This window comes from Pelodiscus sinensis, chromosome 1 (assembly GCF_049634645.1).
Source record: "Pelodiscus sinensis isolate JC-2024 chromosome 1, ASM4963464v1, whole genome shotgun sequence".
Lineage (NCBI taxonomy): Eukaryota > Metazoa > Chordata > Testudines > Trionychidae > Pelodiscus > Pelodiscus sinensis.
The window spans coordinates 296527427-296554019 of record NC_134711.1 but is presented as its reverse complement, the minus strand read 5'-3'; the positions used below and the strand labels follow the sequence as shown (position 1 = coordinate 296554019).

Genomic DNA, 26593 nt, shown 5'->3' with positions numbered 1-26593 from the left:
GGGGGGTTTGTCCACACAACCCCTGATCAGGTTCACTGGTCTCACAGCTCTGGTGTCACAAAATCAAGATAAAGCATTTTATTCAGACCTAAAGTTGCTGAAACCAGTGACTAGGATTTTGACTGTCCTGAAGGTGGTGGCCCCACACAAAGTGAGGAAATCATAGCACAGAGCCAGGGAACTTCCCATGAGGAAAACACCTTCAAATAGAAAAGGTTCTCAATATAGGAGGCCCAACACAGCCCAGAAATGGCACATGCTCTGATGTTAGGGATTCTGGACTGTTGTTGCATTTAAAGTATATTGGGATTTAGTTTAGTTCAGAGTTAAACTAGAAGCCATATCATCCACTGATGTAGCCTCTTTTAGTCTTTTCTCATTCAGTGGTATCCGAACTCCTTAGAGCCTAATGCATGCTTACTCATTGGTGTCAGAAGCTACTTCAGAATAGACTTCAGCATTGTCCTGTTGAAGCTTATGGATCACCATCAGACTTTTCTCAGGGTGCTCCCTTCACCATATTATTTTGAAATGGTGTTCACTCCTTGCCCAAAGGAGTGAATGAGCTTCAGGCACTCATGGTGGAACTTCTTTATAGCTTGTTCCATAGGGACAAAGTGGTCCTGAAGCCTCAAGGAAATTTCATCCCTAGATGTTGTTTCTAAATTCCACTTAAAGCAACCAAAAAGTTTATTTGTATTCTTCCTAGTGCTCCATTCTAAATCCTGGATGTATCCAGAGTGCTTCTGTATTACATCAACAGGGCCAAATCTTTCAGATTATCCTTGCACCTATTTGTGTTTGTAGCTGGCTCTTCCAGAGGGTTTCATAAGAGGCCATGGAAAAGGATGACATGTATCTCTGTGCTACCAGTTGGCTGATGAACCTCTCATGCTAAGGACACTTTATCATCCTCTCTAGTGGCTTGTTTATGTAGAGTATAACAACCTATTGCTGCTATGAGTTACTTTATTCCCTCAAGTGATATAAGTCTATGCTATAGATTTAAGGTTCTATTTTTTTCTGATGACCCATCAGGGGACAGGCAATATGCTCCATATAATAAAACTTCTATTTCTTATTTGAGTATTCTCTACATATTCCCACTTTTGGAATATCAGCAGTGCTAATGAACAGTGCAGCCTTCTACTAGTAGTGCTTGTTAGAGCAAATTTTGTGCATCTTTCTCTCTCTCCTGTTCTCAGCACTCCAGTATGTTCTCAGAATGGGGCTATAAAAAGGGGCACCACAGTGTTTGTCATTCAGTTCTTTCCAACCTGCTGCCCAAGATGAATTTGAGTCCTTCTCATTAAGATTTGTAACTGTTTAAATAAGGGCTCACACTTATGAGTACTCTGTCTCCTCCTCCACATGGAAAAGGACAGAAAAACACCCCTCTTATAACTATAGGTAAGGAGGTTGAGGTAGCTAAAGGGAGCAAAATGCTTAAAAAGTCTGGATTAGATGTATAAATTAATGGGTGGAGGGAAGTAGTGAGGGGTCTGTCAGCTCTCATCTCCCTTTGCCTAGCCAATAGGAGGCAGAGAATCTCTGAAGGAGTAGGGGGGAGCTCCCACTCATGTTCCCAGGCATGTGATCTGGGGCTGTCCACCACACTGGGGTTCTGATCAAGTTTCACATCCAGGGAAATGGGTGGATAGCTTTGTATAACCAAAATACAAAGCAATGTACGAAGAGCAGAAGTTCATACTCTTTATTATAAGAATTCAAGTACTGCAATGTTGCTATCAATACATTTTAAGTGGCATTTGGCATTTCAGGATGAAAGAACGAGGCCTCTTGTTAGTGATTGGTAATTTTACTGTAAGATGCTGAAAAATGTCACAGTATGGGGAAAAAGGCATAAGACGGTTCATTGTCAGACAACTGAAGCACTGAGTTAATTTCGAATAGGGCTTTTTAGATTTGGAGGAAACTTTTAATGAAAAAGTTGCCAATTTCAAAAAATGTATTGTGGATGTTACAGTGCTTTCAAATATATTTCATGCTTCCAAAGAAAAGCTAACATGTAACTGAAATGTAAACTTATTCCTTTTCAGTATTCAAAATATATTCAAAAACGTATTTTTTTTTATGGACATGTAACTTTTCTTACTACTTAGAGAGGTAAGGAAATGTGTTTTCTTTTAATAGTAGTACAATAGCTTGATTTAAAATAATCTATAGACAAAACCTGTTTTAAGGCTTTATTCTTATGTAGCATCTTAAGAAGCAAAAGATGTGTGTATTTTGTTACCTGCAGGTTAAACAAATATTGTCTAGAGCCAATATATTAATAACTTAATGTAATAAGTCTCAATAAAGAAATTCTATTTGCTTGTCATCTCTGCATATCTCTCTTAAAGTGTAAAATCCCTTCCCCTTTATGCAGCTCCACACCCTTTCAACCTTATTCCCTACATTCCTTCTCCTGACAAGCAAGCATTCACAACTTTTTTTATAAAAATACTTTGATTAAATTCCTCCACCACAGCAAAAACAAAATATCTGCTAGTCAGATTTTAGCAATATGCCTTCTGAATGTTTCCAAATTCCTGCTCTGGGTGACACTTGAACTAATACTGGCTGGATAAGTCCTTCTTGTCTGAAACTCAAAGGCTAAATGTTCTGTTAACTCCTCTGTTCATGCATGCTCAGTGTAATCTGTCTGATGCATGAACCTTAGTTCTGCTTGGTGCATGCTTCACTGGAGAAGCAAATTATTTTTCAAACAACATTTTAATTTGGTTTCCCCTAAAGGGCTTGTTGGACCATGCACTGTGTTGGGCTAACTTGTGAACTTTGGAGACTCTAGTGCAATGATCTGAGTCCTGGTTTGATCTTTAACTCTCTGTGCCAAAACAAAACATTGCCAGAATAGGTAGAGAGAACATGGGATGAGTCCGTTGCATCTCAGAAACCTCCTCACTGACCGAACCCTGAACTCCAATGAAGCACACCAAATTTCAAGGCAATCCACGTAACATTACAGATCCTAGAGCACTTACAACAGTCGAAATTTAAACAGAAAGCTTGTCTTTAAGGTTAAACTATAGAACTGCCATCCTGCTATAATCATACTCCGTTCTGTTCAATCACTTAGTGATTAAATGTCAAGACACAAGATTTTCACAAGGTTTCATGTTTATAGCCATAGTATAAAGACATTTAGTAGGAGGCAATTGAGAGTAAGATTCCTAACAGATTTCTCTGTGAAAATTGCAGAAAATAAGTTAATGCTTTTCTATTTCTTGATGATGGATGATGCACTTTAATGATGGTATTACAACTGAGTGTTTCTCAAGTTGCCCAGAAAATCTCAGTGCTGTGTCACTGCTGTTTACATTTTTCTCTGAAGTTGCACCATTTCAAAATGTGTTTATATGTATATTTAAAACAAAACCAAGGTAAGAACTTATTAAAAGTGAATCAGTAAATGTTGCAGTTTGAAATTGAAAAATCTGAAACATGACCTGGAAAGGGAAAATAGGTAATTGTGATGTCATCAGCTTATTAGTTCTCCATAGTGCCATTCAAGAAAAACAGAGTAATACCCTTAATTTTTAATTAGAAAAACCTGCAAATAAAAGCTTAAGCCTTCTTTTTATTTTCCTCTGTAGGTCACTCTTAACAAGTAATGGCTACAACAGCAATATGTTGATTTGGTAGTGCAGCCCTACCCATCCTGTTCCTAGCCCTTGTTTGTCAGAAGCTGGGAATAGGCAACAGTGGATGGCACAGTTTCAACCGGTTTGCCTAGTACTGCAGTTAGGCTTATTTGCTCAATTTTCAGGAATGCCTCTGGAACTTTTTTTAAATTGGCATCGCATTAGGGATCTCCCAGTCATCTGGCACAGAAGCTGATTTAAATGATAGCGACTAGAATAGCGAAAGCAAGAGTGAGTTTGAAGGTGATGGATAAGATCTAGAAAAGTAAAGCTATTAGCTTAGGAACGAAGCTGAGCATCTTGAAAACATGTATTTAGCAGCATGTTGTACGGATGAGACATGGGTTCTAACGAAAGATTCCAAGAGAAGGATATTGGAGTTTGAGAGGAGTTGTTATAGAAAGACCCTGAGAATAGGATGGATGCAGAAGGTCACCAATGAGGAATTATATAGGAAGATACAGCTGAAAGAGAACTTACTGCAGAAGGTTAGACAATGGAAGTTACAGCTATTTGGGCATATCTGCAGAATGAATGATGAGCAAAAATTTACGCCCCTGATATTCGGCATAATGGATGGTCCAAATAGGAGAGGCAGACCCCACAGAGAATGGATAGAAGATTTAGTAGATTAGTGAGGAGCTAGTCTACAGAAACTAAGCCACTCTGCACTGGACAGGGAAAGATGGAAGGAAATAGTGAGGGAGGCATCGGACACGAACAGGAGTTGAGCCCATGGTTGTTGACGATGATGATAATATTCTACAATTAGTAGTTCTGCAATTCTACAATTGATTTCTTTCAGAAATCTTGGGTGAATGTCATTTGGTCCTGGTGACTTCTTATTATTTAGTTTATCAATTCATTCCAAAAACACCTGTAATGATCTGGGACAAGTCCTCAGCTTTGTCCCCTGAAAATGACTCAGTTTTGGGATTAGTTACTTATCCATTTCTCTCTGTGGAGAGTTTAAAACAGAGACTACACTTCCAAGCATGGGCCCCACTTTTGTTGGGTCACTTTTATCTTGGGGTGTTTCTAGACTACATGGCTCTGTTGATGAAGCCATGTAAAGTAGTTTACCTGACATAGTCAACGAAGCAGGGATTTAAATAATCCCCGCTTCATTAAAATAAAAATGGCCACCACGCTGTGCTGACAGTCAGCAGATCCGGCACAGAGCGGCAGTCTAGACGCGGATCGGTTGACAAGGGAAGCCTTTGTCAACCTCTCCCTTATGCCTCATGAAAACATTTACCACTGGGCTAAAAGTTTTATGGATTAGATACCCGGTTTCTTTCTAAACATGCATAGGTATTGCACAAAGAGAAAGTATGTAGCTGACACTCCCAAGTGAGGAGAAGGTGCAGCCATGCAGGCTGGACTCAGGAGCCTATGTCCAAAACAGAGAGGAGACTTGGGACAAATACCAGGATTGACCTCTTCCATTGGCTGCTCTAGCTTAGTCCACTATCTGTAAGTTGAACCTCTCTGGTCCAGCAACATCTGTGATCTGGCTTGGTTTTAGATAGCCGGATGTCCACTTATAATAGGTGTAGCCAATTTTCCCGTGGTCCCACAAAGTTTTTCATCCACAAGTCCTGGTTCTGTGTTCTGTCCTGTTATTTAGCCCTAATCTATCCCCAAATGTCTTCTAAGAGCCCAGTAAGCAGGGAAAGTGCTAGTAACGTTGCTAGACAATACTGACTTGCTATGGTTTGGCACTGGTAAAGTCCCTAGGGTACTGAAGTAGAGAAGTTCAACCTGTACTTCCATTCCTTGTATAAAGAGCCTAGCTGCCAAGTTCAGGTTTTGGGTAACCCAATGATTTTTCTAGACACTGAAACAATAGGTGTCTCTGTGCTTAAGTTTCTAGACCCTTCTGAATAACTGGATAAACTATCAGTGTTTTAAGTTGCAACAGTATTTTCCTACTAGGGTTGCCAACTTTCTAATTGCACAAAACTGAACACTCTAGTCTCTCGCATTCCTCAAGTTGGCTCCCATTCCCTTGCCCCATCCCTGAGCCTCTGCTTCCCACTCCCTGCATTCCCCCTCACTCGCTTTCAGTGGCCTGGGGCAGTGAGTTTGGTTACGGGGTGGGGGGGAGGACTCTAACTGGAGTGCTGGCTCTGTGGTGGAGCTGGGGATGAGGGGTCTTGGGTGCAGCCAGGACTCCAGGCTGGGGGTGGAACCAAGAAATTCTGAGTGCAGGAGCCAGATTGCAAGTTGAGACAGGGAACTGAGGTTCAGGAAGGGATGAGGGCTTCAAAATGTAGAAGGGAATTATGTGCTAAAGATGGGGGATCTAGGGTGGGGTTGGGGATGAGGAGTTTGGGGTTCAGGAGATGATTCTGGGTTTGGGGAAGGACTCTTGCTGGGGCAGGAGGTTGTGGCTCAGGGTTAGGGCATGGACTTACTCGGGTGGCTCCTGGTCAGTGGCACAGTGAGGCTACGGCAGGCTACCTGCTTGTCCTGGCTCCACCATGTCCCATAAGCAGATCTGATGCCTAGATGGGAGGGAGACAGGACACACTTTGTGCTGCTGTGAGCCACAGGTGACGCCCTCATGCTCCCACTTCCATTGGCTGGAAAACCATGGGAGTGCAGAGCCAATGCTCTGAGTATGAGGCCAGTATGCAGAGCTCTGTGGCCTTCCACCTCTGAGACAGATCTGATGGCCACTTCCAAGGCACAGCTTGGTGCCAGGACAGGTAAAGACTTGAACGCCTTTACTTGCAGCACTGCCAATTGGCAGGGAACCACAAAGGTCCCTTTCTGACTGGGTGTTCCAGTCGAGAGCCATGCACCTGATCGCCCTATTTCATATCTCAATACAATCTATTATAAGAATTTTAAATCTTATCCCTTGGTGTTGTCATATACAGGCAGTCCCCGGGTTACGTACAAGATAGGGACTGTAGGTTTGTTCTTAAGTTGAATTTGTATGTAAGTCGGAACTGGTACATATTGTAGGGGAAACTCTAGCCAAACATTTCTCCAGAGCTCAGTTTTATTGTCCCACACCTCACTTCCCTCAGTCCTTTATTCTCAAGCTGAGGTGTCTGCTGAGAAAAGCTGCTCCGCGTCTCCCTGGTCTGCTGGAGGGGGTGGGGCGCTAGTTTCGCGTCTCCCTGGTCTGCTGGGGGGAAGCAGCTAGTGCGGGGTTGCCTCACCCCGTTTGTAAGTAGGGATCCGATGTAAGTTGGATCCATGTAACCCGGGGACTGCCTGTATAACTTTCTCTTATAATTAATGTTGAAATCTTAGGGAAGTTTTCTTGTGTTCATTTCTTTGTGAATCAATCTCTATATTTGTTGTAGAGATGGATAGGATGAGTATTCGTTGTTTTAAGCAGGGTAGCAGAGGTTCTGTGGATGTGTGTGAGGGATGTAGTCTTGTGGGTTTTTTTCTATTTCTCAAACCCTGCTGGTGACTCGTGGAGAGGATGAAAAAATATACACACGTGTGGGTATAAATGTTTAATCGTAGGAGTCTAGAATAATTATTGGAATGATTTCATAATACAAAATATATTTAGAAGTGAATTTGGGTGCTGTGTTAATATTTTTATTTTTAATATTTCTGTTTTGGTTCATGGGAGCTGTTCCTTTAAGACCAGAGGTGACACTTTATTGCCGTGTATTTGATACTGAGAGCAATGTAAGGGAGAGATTTTCAGTCTCTAGAGATTGGAAGAAATTGCCTGTGTAAGCTCCAAAAAGGTCAGCATGTTATTTAATAAGCTTATCTTACTGAAAAGCAAGCCTCGTTCTCCAAGGTGTTACATTATCACTTTACTGGGCACTGGATGCCTCAAGACTTTGCTAATGAGACATAGAGCTTTTTAATTTTGATCACAAGTTTGAATCAGGCTCAGCATAACAGAGATTAACAATTACTCCCATCTAATGGAATCTGTATAGCCACTAAATAATTTGAATTGCCTTGTCCTAGTGCACTGACAAATTCATCACCATGCTTTGAACTAAATTGCATGTTCTTCTGGGCAGGTGTATTGCTATGTGTTCTGCAGGCTGCAGCGCAATTGTGTCCTGGTTTTGTTTGCATCTTCTACTGAGAGGTCCTGCAATAGGAGGCCAAAATTGAATTTCTCTTGATAAACTTGTAAAAGATGACACCACTGTAATTGCCTCTCACATTGGAGGCAGGCAGAATGATTTTTTTTAAAGAAATCAGAAAATAAACCAGCAAACTAAGGATTTAAACTTTTTCCTCAAAAATTGAGATTGTGGTAGTGTTCTGTTTTTGTTCCCTCGTAGTCTAGGTCTGACATTACTTTTGAACTCTGGGGTTTGCAGTAATACATTCCAGAAAATAACTGTCTGCATTAGATCCTCTACTAGCATCAAAGGCAAATGAGACTTATACTAGTGGCAAATTTACAGCAGCAGAATTGAATTTACTTAGCTTCCCTCCTTTCCAGTATTGTTCTACCCAGTCTGGTATTAGGCAGCTGGTGTACTGTAACTGCTGTGATCATTGCTTATTCTGCTGTTCATGACTCTCTTGCTGTTCCCTTGTGCTCCTCCCATCTGTTTGTTTTATCTTCTTGTTGAGTCTTGTTTTAAATTTAGAGTGTGATCATCTTGTGGCACAGCACAGACTTATCTTTTACCCCTCTGACAATGCTGCGGGCTGTGGTAAATCAATCCCACTCTGAATAGTGAGTGCCCTTCACTCCTCTCTCTGTATTCTCTTATCAGTATTTTCAAGGTAGGCTTACGGAAGGTGTGTTCCTCTGGCAAATAAAAAGAAACCAGTTTTCAAGCACAAAACAGAGGGACATGGGGAGATACTTTCCCTGCCCCCTCACTGGACACTCAGCTTTGGTTGTTTCTCCTATAGCTAGAACTGCCTCTCACACTGGAGAAGCCAATCTCTGTGATGCCACCAGCCCTGAAGCAGCGTGTCTCTCTTCCCTCTCCCTGGAGTAGGGGTTTTTAAAGGTGTTTAAATATTGAACAGAACTGGTCCCAAAATAAACCCCTGCGGAACCCCACTTGTTATACCCTTCCAGCATGATTGTTGACCGTTAATAACTACTCTCTGAGAATGGTTATCCAGTCAGCTATGTGCCCACCTTACATTAGCCCCATCTAAGTTGTATTTGTCTAGTTTATTGATAAGAAGATCATGCAAGACCATATCAAATGCCTTACGAAAGTCTAGGTATACCACATCCACTGCTTCTCCCTTATCCACAAGACTTGTTGTTCTATCAAAGTTATCATGTCAAAGATTGGTTTGACGTGATTTGTTCTTCACAAATCCATGCTGGCTGTTACCAATCACCTTATTTTCTTCCAGATGATTGAAGATGAATTCTTTAATTACTTGCTCCATATCTTTCCTGGCACAGAAGTTAAACTGACTGGTTTGTAGTATGATGGGGACTAATTTGGCTACAGTTACTCAAGAGAGAGATCTTGGAGTCATTGAGGATAGTTCTCTGAAAACATACGCTCACTGTGCAGCAGCAGTTCAAAAAAGCAAATAGAATGTTAGGAATCATTAAAAAGAGGATGGAGAATAAGACTGAAAATATCTTATTGCTTCTATATAACAACATGGTACGTCCACATCTTAAATACTGCGTATAGATGTGGTCACTTAATCTTTAAAAAGATATATTGGTATTGGAAAAGGTTCAGAAAAGGCCAACAAAAATTATTAGGGGTTTGGAGTGGGTCCCATTTAAAGAGATGAAAAAGACTTGGACATTTCAGCTTAGAAAATAGGGGATATGCTAGAGATCTATAAAATCATGACTGGTGTGGAAAAAATGAATAAGTAAAAATTATTTACTTATTCCCACAATATAAAAACTAGGGGTCACCAAATGAAATTAATAAGCAGCAGTTTTAAAATAAACAAAAGGAAGCTTTTCTTCACTCAGCACAGTCAACCTCTGGAACTCCTTGCCAGAGGATATGGTGAAGGCTAGGACTTTAACAGGGTTCAAAAAAAGAGCTAGATTCATTGATGGAGTTGAGGTCCATCAATGGCTATTAGCCAAGGTGGGTAGGAATGGTGTCCCTAGCTTCAGTTTCTCTGGAAACGAGTGACTGGAGGGATCACATGCGGATTATCTGTTGTATTCCCTCCCTCTGGGGTATCTGGTATTGGCCACTGAGAGCAGACAGGATACTGGGCTAGATGGACCATTCGTCTGACCCAGTATGGCCATTCTTATGCTCTTATGAGGAAGGAGACAATATAGTTTTTCTGAGTTTGAACCATAGGTACTGCTCTAGCCAGGCATTGCTCATCCCCCTCTACCTTCCCTCAAGCCTCTGCCACTCAGCATCTTTCCACTCCTTCCCTGAGCATGCTGCATCCTTACTTCTATCCCTCTCTCCTAATGCTACTAAACAACTACTTGCATCATGCAGGAGGTGCTGGGAGGGAAATGGAGGGGGAGATAAGTTTGGGGCAGCTGGTGGGCAGGAGAGCTGGGGGGGAGAGGAGTTTGGCTGCCAGTAGATCCAGTGTTCCCTGCAAACTCTGTGCTTGGGTGGCCACCCAGGAGAGATTCAGGTATCACCCATCTGATTTAGCAGAGCTCCCACAGCACTTACAGCTGGCAGTATGTGTTTCAACTGGTAGTGCACATCCACAATTGCCTCAGCGCACATGACAAAATGTATTCTGCCATTGGATGGAAAAAAATTGAGGGAACCCTGCTTAGTACCTGCTAATTATACCTTAGGAGTGTTCCAGCTCTGGAGCACCCACAGAGTTATGCACCTATAGTTTGGACTACAAACTGACAGAAGATTTGCGATCATTCTGTTGTCTCCATCTACTAAAATATTGAATGACTCACCCACAGCTCTAGATGTGTTAACAGGTACTGGAACATCCACATGAAACTAACCTTTTTACGAGTAGCTTCCGAGTATCTGCTAGTTTGGGATACCTTTCTGCAAATCACTCCTTAAAACCTACTTCTCCTAGAAATTCTTCTTGTATTATCCTCTTATAAGTGTTGCACCTGTGCCCTGTCTCCAATGATTTATGTTTTGGTTTGAGTTTCCTTCATTATAATCTCTCCGGGAGGTTCAGTGCCTTAGTCTAGATGAGGGCTACTGAACTTTGGAAGCTCCGAGGGCCACAATGATACTCTCATGCTGGGGGGTGGGGCAGGGAGGATGTTTGGTATTTTTTGTTAAACCATCTGGCAACCCTAGCAGAGACTACATTTCAGACCAAGACCTCATAGACTAAGAATATATGCTTCAGAGTGTTTCTTAATATTTCATCCATGAAATGGGATATAAATATAGCCACTGAAATACAGGCTTTCGTGAAAGTTTCAGTTGTCCCTGAAAAAATAAACTAGGCTTTTTTTTATTTATACCACTCAAATTGTGTTCTAGGCATCACCACAAAAGCAGGAAAGATGCATGGTAGTTTTCCAGTTTAGTAGACAAAATTCTAGCATAGGAAAATAATGGGAAATCAAAAGAAGAAAGAACAAATGAATAAGTAGTGATGATAATTTCATCATATCGTTAACTTTCACTAAGATTTTTAGATTTTTATAGTGTTTTCATTAACAGTTTTGAGAGATACTGATGATAAAGCATTGTAGACAATGTATTTGTAGCTGGTATGTTTATTTTATTGAGCTGGCAATTTCTCATTGATTATGGCCTCACTTGCATGAAAAACTTATCTTACATAATCCAGTTAGAATTTTAAAAAATTCCTCCTGTATAGTGTTCCATCTAACTTGTATGGTCCTGTGTCTCTGGAAAAACTGTCATTAGTTTTTCATTGAAAAATAAATTTCATAAGATATTTTAGTACTATATAATATAATTCTGAAAAACTTATGTTATCATTTGCAGATACTAACTTTCATGTACTGTAGTATGGTAGTAAGTCTACTGCAAGAGATGCAATCCCTTGAAAATGGTGCTGTCACTAATGACAGGCACATACTGTGCATTTAAAAGGTGGTTTTTTTTGTGTCTTCCAGAAGGTCCTCGGCCATCACAGAAAGAAATCATATCACTACGAGCATTTATGCTTCTGTTTTTGAAACAGCTTATATTGAAGGTAAAATAATCTTATTGCAGAATATTAGCAATTTGATAAATGTAGCAAACTTGAAGGCCCAAGGTAGACATTGACTAGATACATAATTCCTGGCAATTAGTTTGTCTACATCTGATTAATGTTAATATTGGTCTGTGTTTAAAAAAAAAAAGATACTCCCTCCCCTCAAATCTTCCCTGAATGCAATTGAGTTTTAGGATATTTCATATCAGCCATACTACACTGTTTATCTCTTTCAAGAATTTAGCCCCAAAAGGGTGCACACTTCTAACCTGCTGCTATAGCAGATGCCCTACTTTACCACACTGTTGTAGAAGATCTAATCATATGAGAAGGGAAAAGGGCAGTCAGAAAGATAATAGTTTCTTGATTTTTTTTTCTTTCTGACCCTCGTGTATGTTAGAACAACCTCTGAGCTGCTCTTATATGTCCCAAATGACAACAGTCTCTGAGATTTCATCTGTCATTTGAGAATAGCCAGTATGCAGGGTTTTGTGTATTCTTCCCATGTCTCTGCTCTCATTTTTTCTTTCCAGAGATATGCCCCAGATCTATGGGAATGTGCTATAGCTGGCAATGCTAACTTTGTCTGCTACAGACTCCCACCCACACTAGAAAAATCCTTTTCAGTGAGGACAGGTACAGGTCCATTTCTTTTGCATTGCCAACATGGTAGATGGTGTAAAGTAAGGGAGAGAATCTAACCCTCTGGCTTTATTTGGTATTTCATTCATAAGATAATGCAAAGCCCTAGTTTTTAAAAGTATCCTATTTTAGAGAGACTTTGCAGTCAATAGTTTTCTTGGGCACTATGTGAAGAATTTTAGCTCTATGAAAAAATATCCATTCTTTTTTAGGATAGAGGAGTCAAGGAAGATGAACTGCAGAGTATCTTAAATTACTTATTAACAATGCATGAGGTAGGTATCTATAATTACTTATCTGTTACTGTAATAAATTGTACCAACTTTATGGAAAGCATTCAATTAGGAATATTTTGTAAAGATTTTGATACTTGTCACACAGGATGAAAATATTCATGATGTGCTGCAGTTGCTAGTGGCTCTAATGTCAGAACATCCAGCATCTATGATACCTGCATTTGATCAAAGAAACGGAATACGGTAAGATGGAGAAATGAAAACATGCTTTTGAAACTAACCTTCCTTCTAACCACATACATAAAAAGTGCAATTGCTTGCTTTTGGAGTACAAATACATTTATGGAATCTACTAAATCTAGCATTTTATTCTTTCAAAACATGAAAGTTTTATAACTTGTCATGTGGAGAGTTAAGTGAAAATCTTTCAGTTGGGGTCTTTTTTTATAAAAACTAGACATGTTAGGTGATAAAATATTTTTATTTGCAATTCAGTCTGGAATAGAATGTGCTGCTCACAAATGTGGAAACCTTCTGACTATTCCCCAAGGGTCCTGCACTTTCTGGCAACTAGTGTTTGTCTCAGAGACTCTCTGTGATCCTCCACACAGCCTGTTGCCTCTTTAGGGTTGTCAGGTGTTCTGTTTTCACCCGGACAGTCCGATATTTGTGGCCCCTGTCTGGTTTAAAAAAACAGACAGAAAATACCGGATATGTATATTCTGTTTTTCTCAGATGGAAGGCCAGTGGGGACATTCTTCTTCCCCTGATGCGTCTGGTGGGGGGGAGCAGGGAGCATGGTGACTTTTTTTTCTCTCTCAACAACTTTGGTCCCCTGTTGTTGTTTTTTGCTCAACCAATTTTTTTCCCTGCCATGTTCGAGATTTTTGTGAAAGTATCTAGCAACCCTAGGCCTTTTACTAGAGGCAAAGGTCACAGCCTACTGAGCCATTGTCATCATAGGCTAGGCCATAGTTTGGGGTGAAACCCCCATCAGAGGCAGGCTCTGTAGTTGCATGGGGAGGGTTGGGAAAACCTAGGCCCACTCACTACTCGAGATTGCAGACCCTAAGGCAGGTAATGCATTTCCTCCACTCCCAGCCTTGCATCCTTTCCTTGGGACACTTTGCCAAACAGTCCTTCTTAGTACTTGAGCAATCCTTCCTCCTACTCCTCAGCAGCACTCTACCACACTCGAGGGCTATGTCTACAATCATGGCTTCTTGCGCGAGTAACATGCAAATGAGGCTAAGCGTGGAATATCGCTGAGCCTCATTTGCATACCTAATGAACCACCATTTTTTTCAGAAGAGGCTCTTGCACAAGGAGCGTCTTCACTGTTCCTTCTTGCGCAAAAAAACCCCTCTTGCACAATGCAGTTACACCTATTACTTGACAGGAGGAAAAATGGTGGCTCATTGGGTATGCAAATGAGGCTCGGCAATATTCCACCTTTAGCCTCATTTGCATATTACTCGCGCAAGAAGCCGCAAGTGTAGACATAGCCCTAGTTCTTAGCTTTCAGTATAACTCCTCATGCTGTCATTGGCCTTCCCTTTGCCCTACCTTAGGGGAAGGTTTTTAAACTGGGCCTACCAGGCCTTAATTAGCTGCAGGTGCTCTGACTATCCTGCTGCTTCAGGCAAGCTCTTAATAGGCTCTAGGTGCCTGCCTGCCTTGGTTGTGATAGCTGTGCCTGGCCAGTTCCTTCAGGAAACAGAAAATTATTCGCCCAGTTTCCTGTATATTTGCCCTCCACCAGGATACTGTACCCAGCTGCCCTGTATTTGTCATAAAGTACATTTCAAAATTCAGATATGAGTATGGAGATTCCCTTTTCTTTTAACTATTAAGGGAGACTGTTTTAGTCAGTTTTATAAACATTCTACGGTTTAAACTTATATTCTTGCCAGAAAGTGAAAATTGTCTCTAGTAAATGTTTATCAGTAATTTATAGATGAATAGAGTAAAAAGGACGGTGCTCTTGGCATTTTCTTATCAAGTATACTAACAAAATGATAATTTTAAAACAATAACCATGTTTTAATATGATTCTTCGTGTGATAGTCTGAAAAAAAAAACCCTCCACTATTACTAAGCTATTGTGTAAAAACTTGCGGCTTATTTGTTCAATATCTGTTTTTATGATGATTTAATCAACTGTCTTAAAATATTAAAATTTTCATGGAAGTCTTTATTTGAAACTATTTAATTAACTATGCCAGTTGAAATAAAGATGGGATCCATCTAGTTCTTACTAGCAGAATTTAGTTTTTTGATGTTCTTTTGTTCAGCTGTGATTTGTTCATCATTTGTTTTTGGTCAGTTCCAACATTTTTATGCTGAAAGTCTAACAGCTAAGCTGGAGGAGTTAACATAGCCCTGGTCTACACTAAAGTGTTATTTTGAAATAACTCCCCTTATTTCAAAATAACAAGTGGAGCATTCACACTATTAAGCAAGCCCGTTATTTCGAAATAATGGTCTGGTTATTTCAAAATAATAATTCCTGCTTTCCATGAGGAATAACAATTATTTAGATATATTTATTTTGAAATAGCGGTAGTGTGAATGCTGCACTGCTGTTATTTTGAAATAACTACTCTTCAGAGTAATTACTCCCCGGTGCTTCCTGGGGCTCTAAGTTGAAGTAGCATGTCCACATTAAGGGAGACTAATTTTGAGACTTCTGTGTAGTGTGTGCATGCTATTTTGAAATAGTTATTTCAAAATAATTTAGTTTGAAATAATTTCCTAGTGTAGACATGCCTATAGTGACTAGGAAAAGAGAAATGTGAAGAAAGAAAGAGGGAACAATCTAGTTCTTTTTTGAACCCTGTTACAGCCTTAATCTTCACAACATCTTCAGGGCATAATTTCCAGAGGTTAACAGTCTCTTCTCTTCCCTTTAATTGTTTCCATCCATGTGAGGAATAAATTTCATTATGTGCAGTATAGCATATGCAGATGTGTCCCACCAATAAAAATATATGCTGCTTGGCTGTAGGAGGCTGCGGGCACTCTGCCAGTCAGCTGGGCAGCAATCTTTCATGGGTGCCCGGCTTACAGGGAATACTGGTTGTGTGAAGAAATACCTCCTTTTTTTGTTTTGTTTTAAACCTGCTGCCTATTAATTTCATTTTGTGCCCGCTAGTTCTTGTGTTATAGGAAGGAGTAAATTTATTGACTTTCTCTACACTAGTCATGAATTTATAGATCTCTTTCATATCCCCCCTAGTTATCTCTTTTACAAGCTGAAACGTAAGCTTTATTAATTTCTCCTCATATGGCAGCCTTTCTATACCCCCCCCCCCCAAATCCTTTTGGTTGCCTTTTCTGAAACTTTTCTCCTTCCAATATAATCTTTTGAGATGAGATGACCACATCTGAACATATGTGGATGTACCATGAACTTATACAGATTCAATGTATTTTCTGTCATCTTATCTAGCCCTTTCTTAATGAATCCCAACATTCTGTTTGCTTTTTTTGATTGCCACTACACATTGGATATTTTCAAACAATTATCCACAAGACTCCAAGATGTCTGTCTTGAGTGGCAATTTAGATGCTATCATGCTATGCTGTGTGTTGTGATTATTTTCCAGTGTGCTTTACTTAGCATTTATCAACCTCAAATTTCTTCTGCCATTTTGTTGCCCAGTCATCCAGTTTTGCGAATTTCTTTTGAAGCTCTTGGCAGTTTCCTGTGGATTTAACTATTTGAGGAATTTTGTATTATATGCAATTTTCCCACCTCGTCGTTAAACCCTTTTGCCAGATTATTCTACAGACAACCATGGAGTGCCATTGTTTACATCTCTCCTTTCTGAGAACTGTCCATTTATTCTTAACCTTGGTTTCCGATCTTTTAACCAGTTTCCAACCCATGAGAGGACCTTCTCTCTTATCCCATGTCAGTTTAGTTTACTTAAAAGCATTTGGTGAGGGACTTTGTCAAAAGCTTTCTGGAAATCAAAGTACGCTATATCCACTGGATCCCCCTTGTCCACATGTTTGTTAACTCCTCCCCCTGCCCCCCAAAGAATTCTAGTAGATTTGGCATGATTTCTTTTTATAAAAAAACATGCTGACACTTTCCCAACAAGCTCTGTTCATCTGTGTGTCTAGCATTTCTGTTATTTACTACCAGCAAACTTACCCAGTGTTGTCTGGGTCCTTCAAGGCAGCAGGCTAGTGCTGTTGTTGTAGGACAGGGTTTTGGAGATGTGGAGGGAGTACCGCTGGGGAGTGAGAGTGAAGGTTGGGGGGTGAAAAAGGGCTCAGGGCATGGGATCCAGTCTGACACAGGCCTCTTCTATGCCCTAAACCTTCTCTCTTCCAGATGCCAGGGGAGTTTTCTTTTTACCGAGGGGACCCTCAGCTGCCAGGGGCCTCTTTTCTCCCCCCCACAACACTCGGTGCTACAGCCAAGGAGTTGGGGGTCCAACGGTTTGGGGAGGGAGGGCTCCTTTCTTTATCTGGTGGCAGTCAAGATGGTAGAGTCCCAGCTCTGCTGGCCACTTCCTAGGTAGACACTGCATGATAGCTCTCTCCTGTGGTCTCGCTGCCCCCAGTGACCACTCTCATATTGCATCTCTCCAAAAAGTAACCCCCATGTTATGGAAAACTGTAGTTTTCCTGTTTGTGCTGGCAAAACCAAACTGTTACCTTGCTTCAAGTTAGGAGAGAGGAAGTTGCGTAACAAATTTGGTGGCCCTAGGGGAAGTCCTTGAACAAATGAACTCAGACAGACATATTTCTAAAATATATAGATTGCTTTTCCTTTCTTAACTTACTTACAATTTTATTGTTTAATTTCACATATCTAAATGATTCTGTGGAATGGTGTTTTGTGGTAAACTCAGAGAATATACTGACTGAATTTCTTTTCATTGTAGAGTCATTTATAAATTACTGGCTTCCAAAAGTGAAAGTATCTGGGTGCAGGCACTGAAGGTACTGGGATATTTTCTCAAACACTTGGGTCACAAGTAAGTGTACTTTCTGAAGTAGTTGTAGTCGTATAAATTATAATCATTGTGTGTTCTTGTTTGTAACATTGTTTAAAATACAAAACATGACATCTTAGAAAGTGCTTAAAATGCATAAACTACAGTGACTATATGAGTAACTTGCAAATTCTTTTATAGCTATGTAGTGTGGAAATTCCTAATTTTCAAATTAATTTCTTACAATAGTAATTTCAAAAATAAAATAATTGGTAACTTTTAAATGATTATAAAAATGAGTGTTATATCAAATTTGGTTTAAAAGCCCCCACAAAACCCGGTAATCTGTTTATGTATGGCGATGTATCTCTGAAAGTGCAGTACATAAGTAACTCAGTGTTTTATAGACCATTGAAAATGGTTGGTCCGTGATTTGCATTTTCAGTTGCAATAGCAGTAAACATTAGGGATGTAAGCAATTAGTTGAGTAGTTGCTATTCGACTAGTCACTTCACCTCCCCCCTTGCTGCCTCTGTCAGTGAGGAAAGCAAGGCGGTGGGGAGCAGGAGCTGGTGCTGGGTGAAGTTGGCTTAAAAGCCAGCTCCCCCGAGCACCGTGTCCATGGGGAGGCAGAGGCGCAGTGTGGGACAGTGAAGGGGAGGCTGAGGAGCAGCTCATGCCCAGTACCTCCCTTCTGCACCCCACCTGCCTGGCAACTCCTAATACATTTAAAAAGTAGTTGAGGGGAGAGGTAGAGCTTGAGTGGAAGATAGGGTTCAGGCTGACCTAGATAAATTGGAGGATTGGGCCGAAAGAAATCTGAGGAGGTTCAACAAGGACAAGTGCAGAGACCTACACTTAGGACGGAAGAATCTCATGCTCTGCTACAGGCTAGGAACCTCATAGACTTTAAGGTCAGAAGGGACCATTATGATCATCTAGTCTGATCCCCTGCACAGTGCAGGCCACAGAATCTCACCCACCCCTCCCAGAATAATCCTGAACCAACTGGCTAAGCATCAGTTCTGCAGGAAAGGACCTTGGGATTACAGTGGATGAGAAGTTGGCTATGAGTTAACATTGTGCCCTTGTTGCCAAGAAGGCTAACAGCATATTGAGGAGCACTAGTAGGAGCATTGCCAGCAGATAGAGGGAAGTTTTTATTTCCCCTCTATTAGGTACTAGTGAGGCTACATTTGGAGTATTTCATCCAGTTTTGGGGTCCTGACTACAGAAAAGATGGGGACAAATGGGAGAGAGTGCAGAGGAGGGCAACAAGAATAATTTGGGACCTGAAACGCATGACTTACAAGGGGACTCTGAGGGAACTGAGCTTATTTAGCATGCAGAAGAGAAGAATGGGGGAGGGGGGTTGATAGAAGCCTTCAAATATCTGAAGTGGGCTTCCAAATAAGATGGAGCTAGGCTGTTCTCAGTGGTGACAGGACAAGAATCAATAGTGTCAAGTTGCAATGCGGGAGGTCTAGACTGAATATTAGAAAAAACTAGGAGGGTCGTGAAGCTCTGAAATGGTTACTTACCTAGGGAGATGGTGGAATCTCCATCCTGATGTTTTTAAAGGCCAGGCTTGGCAACACCTTGGCTGGGGTGATTTAGTTGAGGTTTGTCCTACTCTGAGCAGGGGATTGGACTAGACGACCACCTAATGTCCCTTCCATGATTCTTGAGTCTTTTAAATACATAAAAAAACATTTTCAAATGATGGGAATAAATAAAATTGAGGAATAATAATAAAAACATTTTCATATGAAAATGTAGCTATTACAGTGCTATACAAATACAAACTGAACAGAAAATGATCTATGTAAATGGTTATAAAAATACAGAAATAAGGTGTAGCAAGATGTGGAAATGTGAAATTTAGATTTGAGTCAGTGCCATGTAGACCTGTTTTGTATAGTTCCTCAAATGCTGTTTTGACTAGCCCCAAATTATTATTAATGTGCTATTACATAGTCATTTTCATTTTCAAAATGATGTCCATACACTTAATCAGTAATCTTGTTAATATCCCATGAGTTTGAATGAATTATTAATCCATTTTAACAAATGATGATACTGAACCAGACATCTTAAAAGACTTTCATGAAATTGCACATGTGCATCAGTGACAGAGCCAGCATGAGAACTCAGATTATCTGGTAGCAATCCCTCTCAGTCCTCTAGGCTACCTTTCCTCTTGACTTTTGATCACATAGTTAGAACCATATTGATGGGAACATGTGGTAGGGTATGGTAGAGTAGCATCAAAGAAGATTGACAATTGTATGACACAACAGCACCAAGCAAGTAAAATCTCTGTATACAAGAGTTATTTGTATAATCTTATTGAGAGTCATGTATGAAGGACAATAATGCTTTAGATTTCCATTTGCATAACATAAAGAAAAGTTTTAAGGAGTTATTTTCTATTGTCTCTTTAAAAAATTGACAAATATTTGTGAATTTAATAAATTGGAGATATGTGGCTACATACTACCAGACTACATTGTCCCACTTACCTTTGTATTTCCGTAGAGGAAAACTATGAAAACTTTTCTTCTAAGAATTTCAGATATGACCGCTAACACGCTTTATTATTCATTATTTTAATTTATATTGTACCTGTTTTTCCCATATAGATTGTAAATGTTTCTGGATAGAGAATTAGTTAATTTCCCTCACTTCTTAAAACACATTGTAGGCAAAACACAATAAATACTGCATATATTTATGTTGCTATATACATTAAAACTCTGGTCCAGCATCCAATGCTCCGGGACTCCTGATGGTCTGGCACCATCGGGAACCCGGAAGTGCTCCGCGCAGCCAGACAATTGGAGCTGCTCTGAGCCTGGCTTCCCCGATTCAGCCGCTGCTGAAACTGACCAGCAGATGAATCGGGAAAGCTAGGGGCAGAGCAGCTGGGGTGCTGCCGGGTTGGTCCCGTAGCGCCGGCCTTCGGCACTGCGGGACCAACCCGGCAGCACCCCTGCTACTCTGCCGCAGGCGTCCCCGATTCATCTGCTGCTGGAACTGACCAGCAGCAGCTGAATCGGGGATGCCTGGGGCAGGGGGGGCTATGAGGGGTCTGGGGTGGCATCCCTCCCCACCCCACCCCAGATCCCTCATAGCCCCCCATCCAATAGTCCAGCATATCTGATAATCTGGCACTCCCTGGGTCCTAAAGGTGCCGTATTATCGGAAGTTTACTGTACATGTTTAAACAGAATACTGTTTGGGGGATTGCCTGAATTTCTCTGTTTTATTTGTGAACCAGGGCTACTTCTTTCTCTGCTTTTAAGGTATACTGTGTGACTTGCATTACAATACACTAAAACTGTATTCCGCTCAGCTCGAATTTCACAATTCTTCAGAATTTTGTATGGCTCATACTAGATTTTTAATAATATTTTAGGAGTGTTTTATTGTCTGTATGAAAGAAGCTGTGCAGAGACTGACAATGGTGATAAAACCCATACATGATAAAGTACCTTTCCTGGAAGACACAGGGAAGGATAACCCTGAGCTTTGGGAGGGAAAAGCAGAACTTCATCTTGCGTATCAGTCACCCATCTGCCCAATGTTGAGATATCTTTGACAGATTTGGCAGGGGAGGGTTACAGCCTACTCTGGCTGGGCTCTACCAAAGGAAGGTGTCCGTGACAAACAAAATTTTGAGGGCAAGAAGGTTTATGGGTGGTTACATATAGAAGCCCATCTTATATATAAAACTGCATTCTGACTACCATTCAATATGGCCAAAACAGCTTAATTTTCAGAAATAACAAAGTAATTTTTAGTGTTACATGATAATAAAATAAACATTTCAAAACATAAATATTATTAAGTCCAAGTTTGACTTGTAATCTATTTTTTCTTGCAATCAAAAACATTTTATCTCTGGATTGCATCTATTTAAAATGTTCAACATATCTTATGATTTATATTTTTGTGTTCTTTTCTCCAGACGAAAGGTTGAAATCATGCATACTCATAGTCTTTTCACTCTTCTCGGAGAGAGATTGATGCTGCATACAAATACTGTGACCGTTACAACATATAACACACTTTATGAGGTACAAATTACTTAAATGTACAAATATACTTTGTTGCAAAAAATGTGTATGATTAGAAAAATATGTTTATATGAATCTGTATTTAAAAAATCTCAATATTCAAGTCACTAGGACTAGATTATAAAATCTGAAAAGGTCTGATACTTGCTGAATTCAGAGGATTTATTTTGCTTGTTCAGATGTTTTCACAAGCTCTGTTACAATTTTAGCAACTTGTCTGTAAAGTTTTACATACACCTATGACCTTAGTATGTAGTTTGTTTAAAAAAAAATCCTTTATAAAATGGTCTTGCATACAAACTTTGAATGTTCTAACACTTGTGTTTGGAGCAGGCTTTTGAAATTCAATGGGAGAAATCTCTGGGACCATAGAAATGCCTTCTTCTTTTCTTTTTAATTGTGAAGGCAAATTGAGTTTAGTTGAATTGTAAGTTGTTGAAAATGACCATGTTCCTTCTCTATCTTATGTTGTTGGCAATGGTCCAAAATAACTGAATATGAGCACCTTAAGGCTGGGTCCATGTTGTTGCCAAAAGAGCATCAGCATATACTACAATGGGAACCCCAGGAGTAGATAGCTTGGGCATACCAGGACAGCTGAGAGAGAGGGGGGACTGTTTTCTCCAGACAGCCTTCAACGACGCACCAAATAACACTTATGGCCCATACCTTTTGCTGGTGCCAGTGCATAGGGTAAGAGCCTCTCATGTCCAGATCCTCAATCTTATGGAACAAACTATATGGTGCACTGCAGTTGGATAATGAATTAGTGTGTGTGTGGGACTGCTGTCTGTCTTGCTTTAGAAATTGTATGTACAGGATGAGACAAAAGAATTGCAGAAAGGGAACGGTTGCATTGTGGTTACAGAGGCTTGACTGACTTAAGAGGGCTCACTTGTATACTTGCCTGTATCACAGATTTTGTGTGTGATGTTGAGCAATCCAGTTGAACCAAATTTTGACACACTGTGTTTCTAATTTTGGAGTGTCCAGTTTCAAACACCGTGCGTTTTTTCACAGAAGTGCAGAATGGTCACAGCTGCAGTTGAACTCGGAGCAGTAGATGCTCAGCTCCTTTGGCAGTCAGGCAAAGGGGTTTGGAGGAATGAGCACAAAGGTGGGAACGAGGAGTTCAAGTGCCTATCTGTATTCCACTTAAAGCTGCACTTCAATTTAATCTCAAGAATTTTCACAAGTCTGCAAAAAGTTTACTTCCAATAATGTTTGATTTTGAAGTTTGGAGCAGTCTTTGAGTGGTACAGGGACAGCCACCTGATAGGGATGTTAAGGACTAGTTGACTATCCGATGAGCAAATGCTTATCGGATAGTCAGTCGACTAGTTGATTTCTCCCCCCCCCCCCCATTGCTGCCTCTATCAGATAGAGAGGGGGGAAATCGACTATCAGATAGAGGCAACAAAGTGAGGGAAGAAGCAGTTCTTCAAAGCGGCAGTGGGATCAGCTGTGCCTGCTACCGCTTTGAAACTCCGCCTTTGCGTTTGAAAGGGACAGCACCACATAGCTGAGCCAGAGATCAGCTGTGTGGCTGCCCCTTTGAAACTCTGAGGTGATGTTCAAAGAGTCAGCATTGCACAGCTGATCCCCAGCTCAGCTGTTCGGTGCTGCCCCTTTGAAATGCCGCCTCCGTATTTCAAAGGGGCAGCATCGGACAGCTGAGCCTGGGGTCAATTGGGACTCCCCAGCTGATCCCTGGCTCCAGTGCAGCATTTCCAGTTCTGGCAAATGCCGCAGTTAACTGGGGAGTCCCCAGCATATCCTGGGTTCCGCTGAAATGCCGCGCAGAGCCCAGGATCAGCTGGGGAGTCCACAGCTGACCCCAGCTCCACATGGCATTTCAAAAGGGCAGTGCTGCCGCTTTGACATGCTCCCACTGGGACTCCCTTTGCCCTCTCTCTGTGGCCCTGGCTAAGTTACTTGCAAAAGATGAGCAGGTGTGTATAAAACCTGCACACTTTGGGATTTGTGGTGAGCTTTGGCTTTTTACCTGATCAGGACGAAGTCTTTCCGGGTATCTTCCCAGCTCTTTGTTTCTTATGTGGAATGAGCTAGAGGTCACCTGATTATAGCACAGCGAATTTCAAAATGGATTACCAACTGAATCATTGTGTTACACAGCCAAAAGCACAGAGCCTCCTGAGAAGCTGACAGTGTAATCAACCAGACCGTGCATTCAACTTCTGCAGCATTTGAGACGTTTCCCTTTTGTGGACATCTGCAGAGCAATGACAGTAATCTGTCCACATGTTTTACGTACACTTATGGCCTTTTTATGTAGTTTATTTAAAAAAATCCTTTATAAAACAGTTTTGCAGTCTGTGAGTGCTCTTGGAAAATGCATTTGTGGAGAAAGCAAACCTACAGTCCCTCTTTGAGACTCTGATTGCCACTGCCTTCAATAATAGTAGTGTAGCCAGGGTAGCATGGGCAGTGGCTGAGGATAGTCATCCATATAGGTATCTAAGGGTCCATGTGGGCTTGTATTACCCTAGCTTCTACCCATGCCACTTCTGTCTATGCTAATATTTTTAGTGTCTCGCAAGCTGAGAAGCAAGATTTTAAGCCCAATGTAGATATAATCTAAGGCATGTGATTTTTCCTTTCTCCTGGTCTAGGATATAAAGTGTTTTTAAGAAACTCGCAGAATAGTTTGTGGATATGATTTAAATATTAGAGGAGAACAACTTTGACAAGGCTGGAAGACTTTTTTTTTGTATCAGAAATTGAGATTAATATTACTTTGTGTGGGGGTGTTTGTCTTCGAGCAAATGATGCAGCATGGATTCAGGACCAGTAGTTTGACTGACAGGAGGGAAAGAGCCAACTGGATAGCTACAGAAAAAGTTTTGACATCATGACAGTATTTTTAGAATTCTAGTTAAGAGAAAAAATTAGTTGACAGCTTATTTAAGCTCAGTAGTATTTCATTTCTCTTCAGTTTCAGATGCTATATAGGTGGGGGGAGAAATTTTATTTCATTTTTGATATAGATAAATGGTTATTTGTGAGTACTGTATCACTATCACTATGAATATTATGAATAAAGGATGGTTTTGGTAAAAATATATCTTTTAAAGTTACTTATATTTGTCTTTGCTGGACTAGGCTTTAATTTGTGTGATTACTTCAATTACATACTCACATACTCAAAGTAACTGCATACAAATGACCAGCTGCACAGCTCACTTTTCATTTGTGTACACAATAACTGTGATTATATGCTGAATCTTAATTATACATGCACTTATGCGCATACCCTCATATGGGCTGTAATGCACGTCTGATTTTTTTTTAATCGCTCAATCCAGATATTTTTAGAAAGATCTGCCCGAAATAAGTTTTCAAAAGCTTGAACAATGTTTCATTTCTGTAAAACTTTTGTATATTTAGGTTTTCTTTCACTTTTGCCATATATTAAGCTTATGAATGACCTCAAAGTGTTTTACATCATTTAAATTTTAAAGTCACTTAACACAGATTCAGAAAGTTTGAACTGTGCATAGTAAGACTATGTTGTAGTTTACATATCAATAACACTTAAGAGCAAAAGTAAAATGTATACCCTACGTGCCAAATAACCATTTTAGTTGCCAATATCTTCAAGCTTTGGTACAATACAGAACATTTTTCCTGACATGAATATAGTTCCAGAGAGACCTTTTGTTAGATTAAGAAAATGCATAATGTTATTCTTAAACACTACCAACGACAACTTGTAGTCAGACGCTGCCACTGGCGTGGTGCTCTGGCATCTGTTCTTCTCCCTTCAGTGTTGATAACCATTTGGCTACGTGTATACATGTGCTCTCTCTGAATGCTGTGCATGCTCTGTGCAGGTAACCACCAGCGCAGACTTCTGAGAGCCCCCAGTGACCACAAATCAGACAAGGTGTGAAGGCACTGGAACCAGGTTTATTGTTAAACAACATATGGTCTCTAGCACCCTGGGTGTCTAGACCAGATGTCAACAGTTTACACTAGTACATATGGCAATGGACTCATGTCAGTTAGTGGTCAGGAGTTTCTGCTATCCCCTCAGCTGGACCAAGACAGCCTCTCTGAGATACACTTTTATACACAGATACAAACAGGTTACACATCACTTCTTACATATCAAGGTGCCACCCTTAAATGTATTAGGTTGACACCACCTGATGTACCTAAATACCACCTTGGCCACCCAGGGTACAATCTGCTAGTTTATACTTAGGTGTCTTCTGGGAGAAACTGCTATTGGTCATGGGCTACTTCTCAACTTTGTCAATGGTAGGAAATTTCTTGCCCACCTTAGAAGAGGTTTGAACAGTATATTCTCTAGGGCAAACTGGGTGCAAACATTTCTACCACCATATCCTCTAACTCCCAGGCATAAGAAGAACACAAGCCAAGATTTTTATAAATAGCTGTCCAAAGGCATGCTCTTGAGTCTATATTTAGGCATTTCATTAAGTGGCCTGATTTTTAAAAGTGTTGAGCATCCCTTGTTCCTACTGAAGTTGGTTCCCTCAGCCTTCCTCAGAAGATAGCAGATAATTGTTACTTCAGTGGGAACTAGCATAAATTTTGGTTATGTGCTGAATATGAAAGGTACAAGATGGTACTGGGTCACTACCTGCCTAGTCATGGGCCAATCTTAACATTCTTCATGATATAAGGGTTAGAATCAGAATACAAAATCATACACTTTTTAGTATTATGTGGCTTGAACAGATCTATATATATTCAAAACAATACTATTTCACAAAATTCTTCCAAGAATTCATTTACAAAATGTTCACATTTGAGAAACCTGTCTTTAATGGAATTCTGTGAAATTTTGACAGTTTTATATGCAAAATGTTGTGAGATGATACTGTATTTTTTACTGGGGTTCAGTAATCTAGCTATTAAGGCAGATTGGAACTCTG

The 26593-nt window shown here is 40.5% G+C and overlaps 1 protein-coding gene across 15 annotated transcripts in view; it reads left to right on the top strand.

Moving 5' to 3' along the window:
• NBEA (neurobeachin) overlaps window positions 1–26593 on the top strand; it is a 748692-nt gene that overhangs the window by 193449 nt on the left and 528650 nt on the right. For all 15 annotated transcript variants that reach the window (XM_075919184.1, XM_075919178.1, XM_075919179.1 and 12 more), the window contains exons 14-18: window positions 11677–11756; window positions 12614–12676; window positions 12783–12880; window positions 17539–17631; window positions 21560–21668. In XM_075919184.1, coding sequence (XP_075775299.1) covers window positions 11677–11756; window positions 12614–12676; window positions 12783–12880; window positions 17539–17631; window positions 21560–21668 — 443 coding nt within the window. The remainder of the gene's footprint in view (window positions 1–11676; window positions 11757–12613; window positions 12677–12782; window positions 12881–17538; window positions 17632–21559; window positions 21669–26593) is intronic.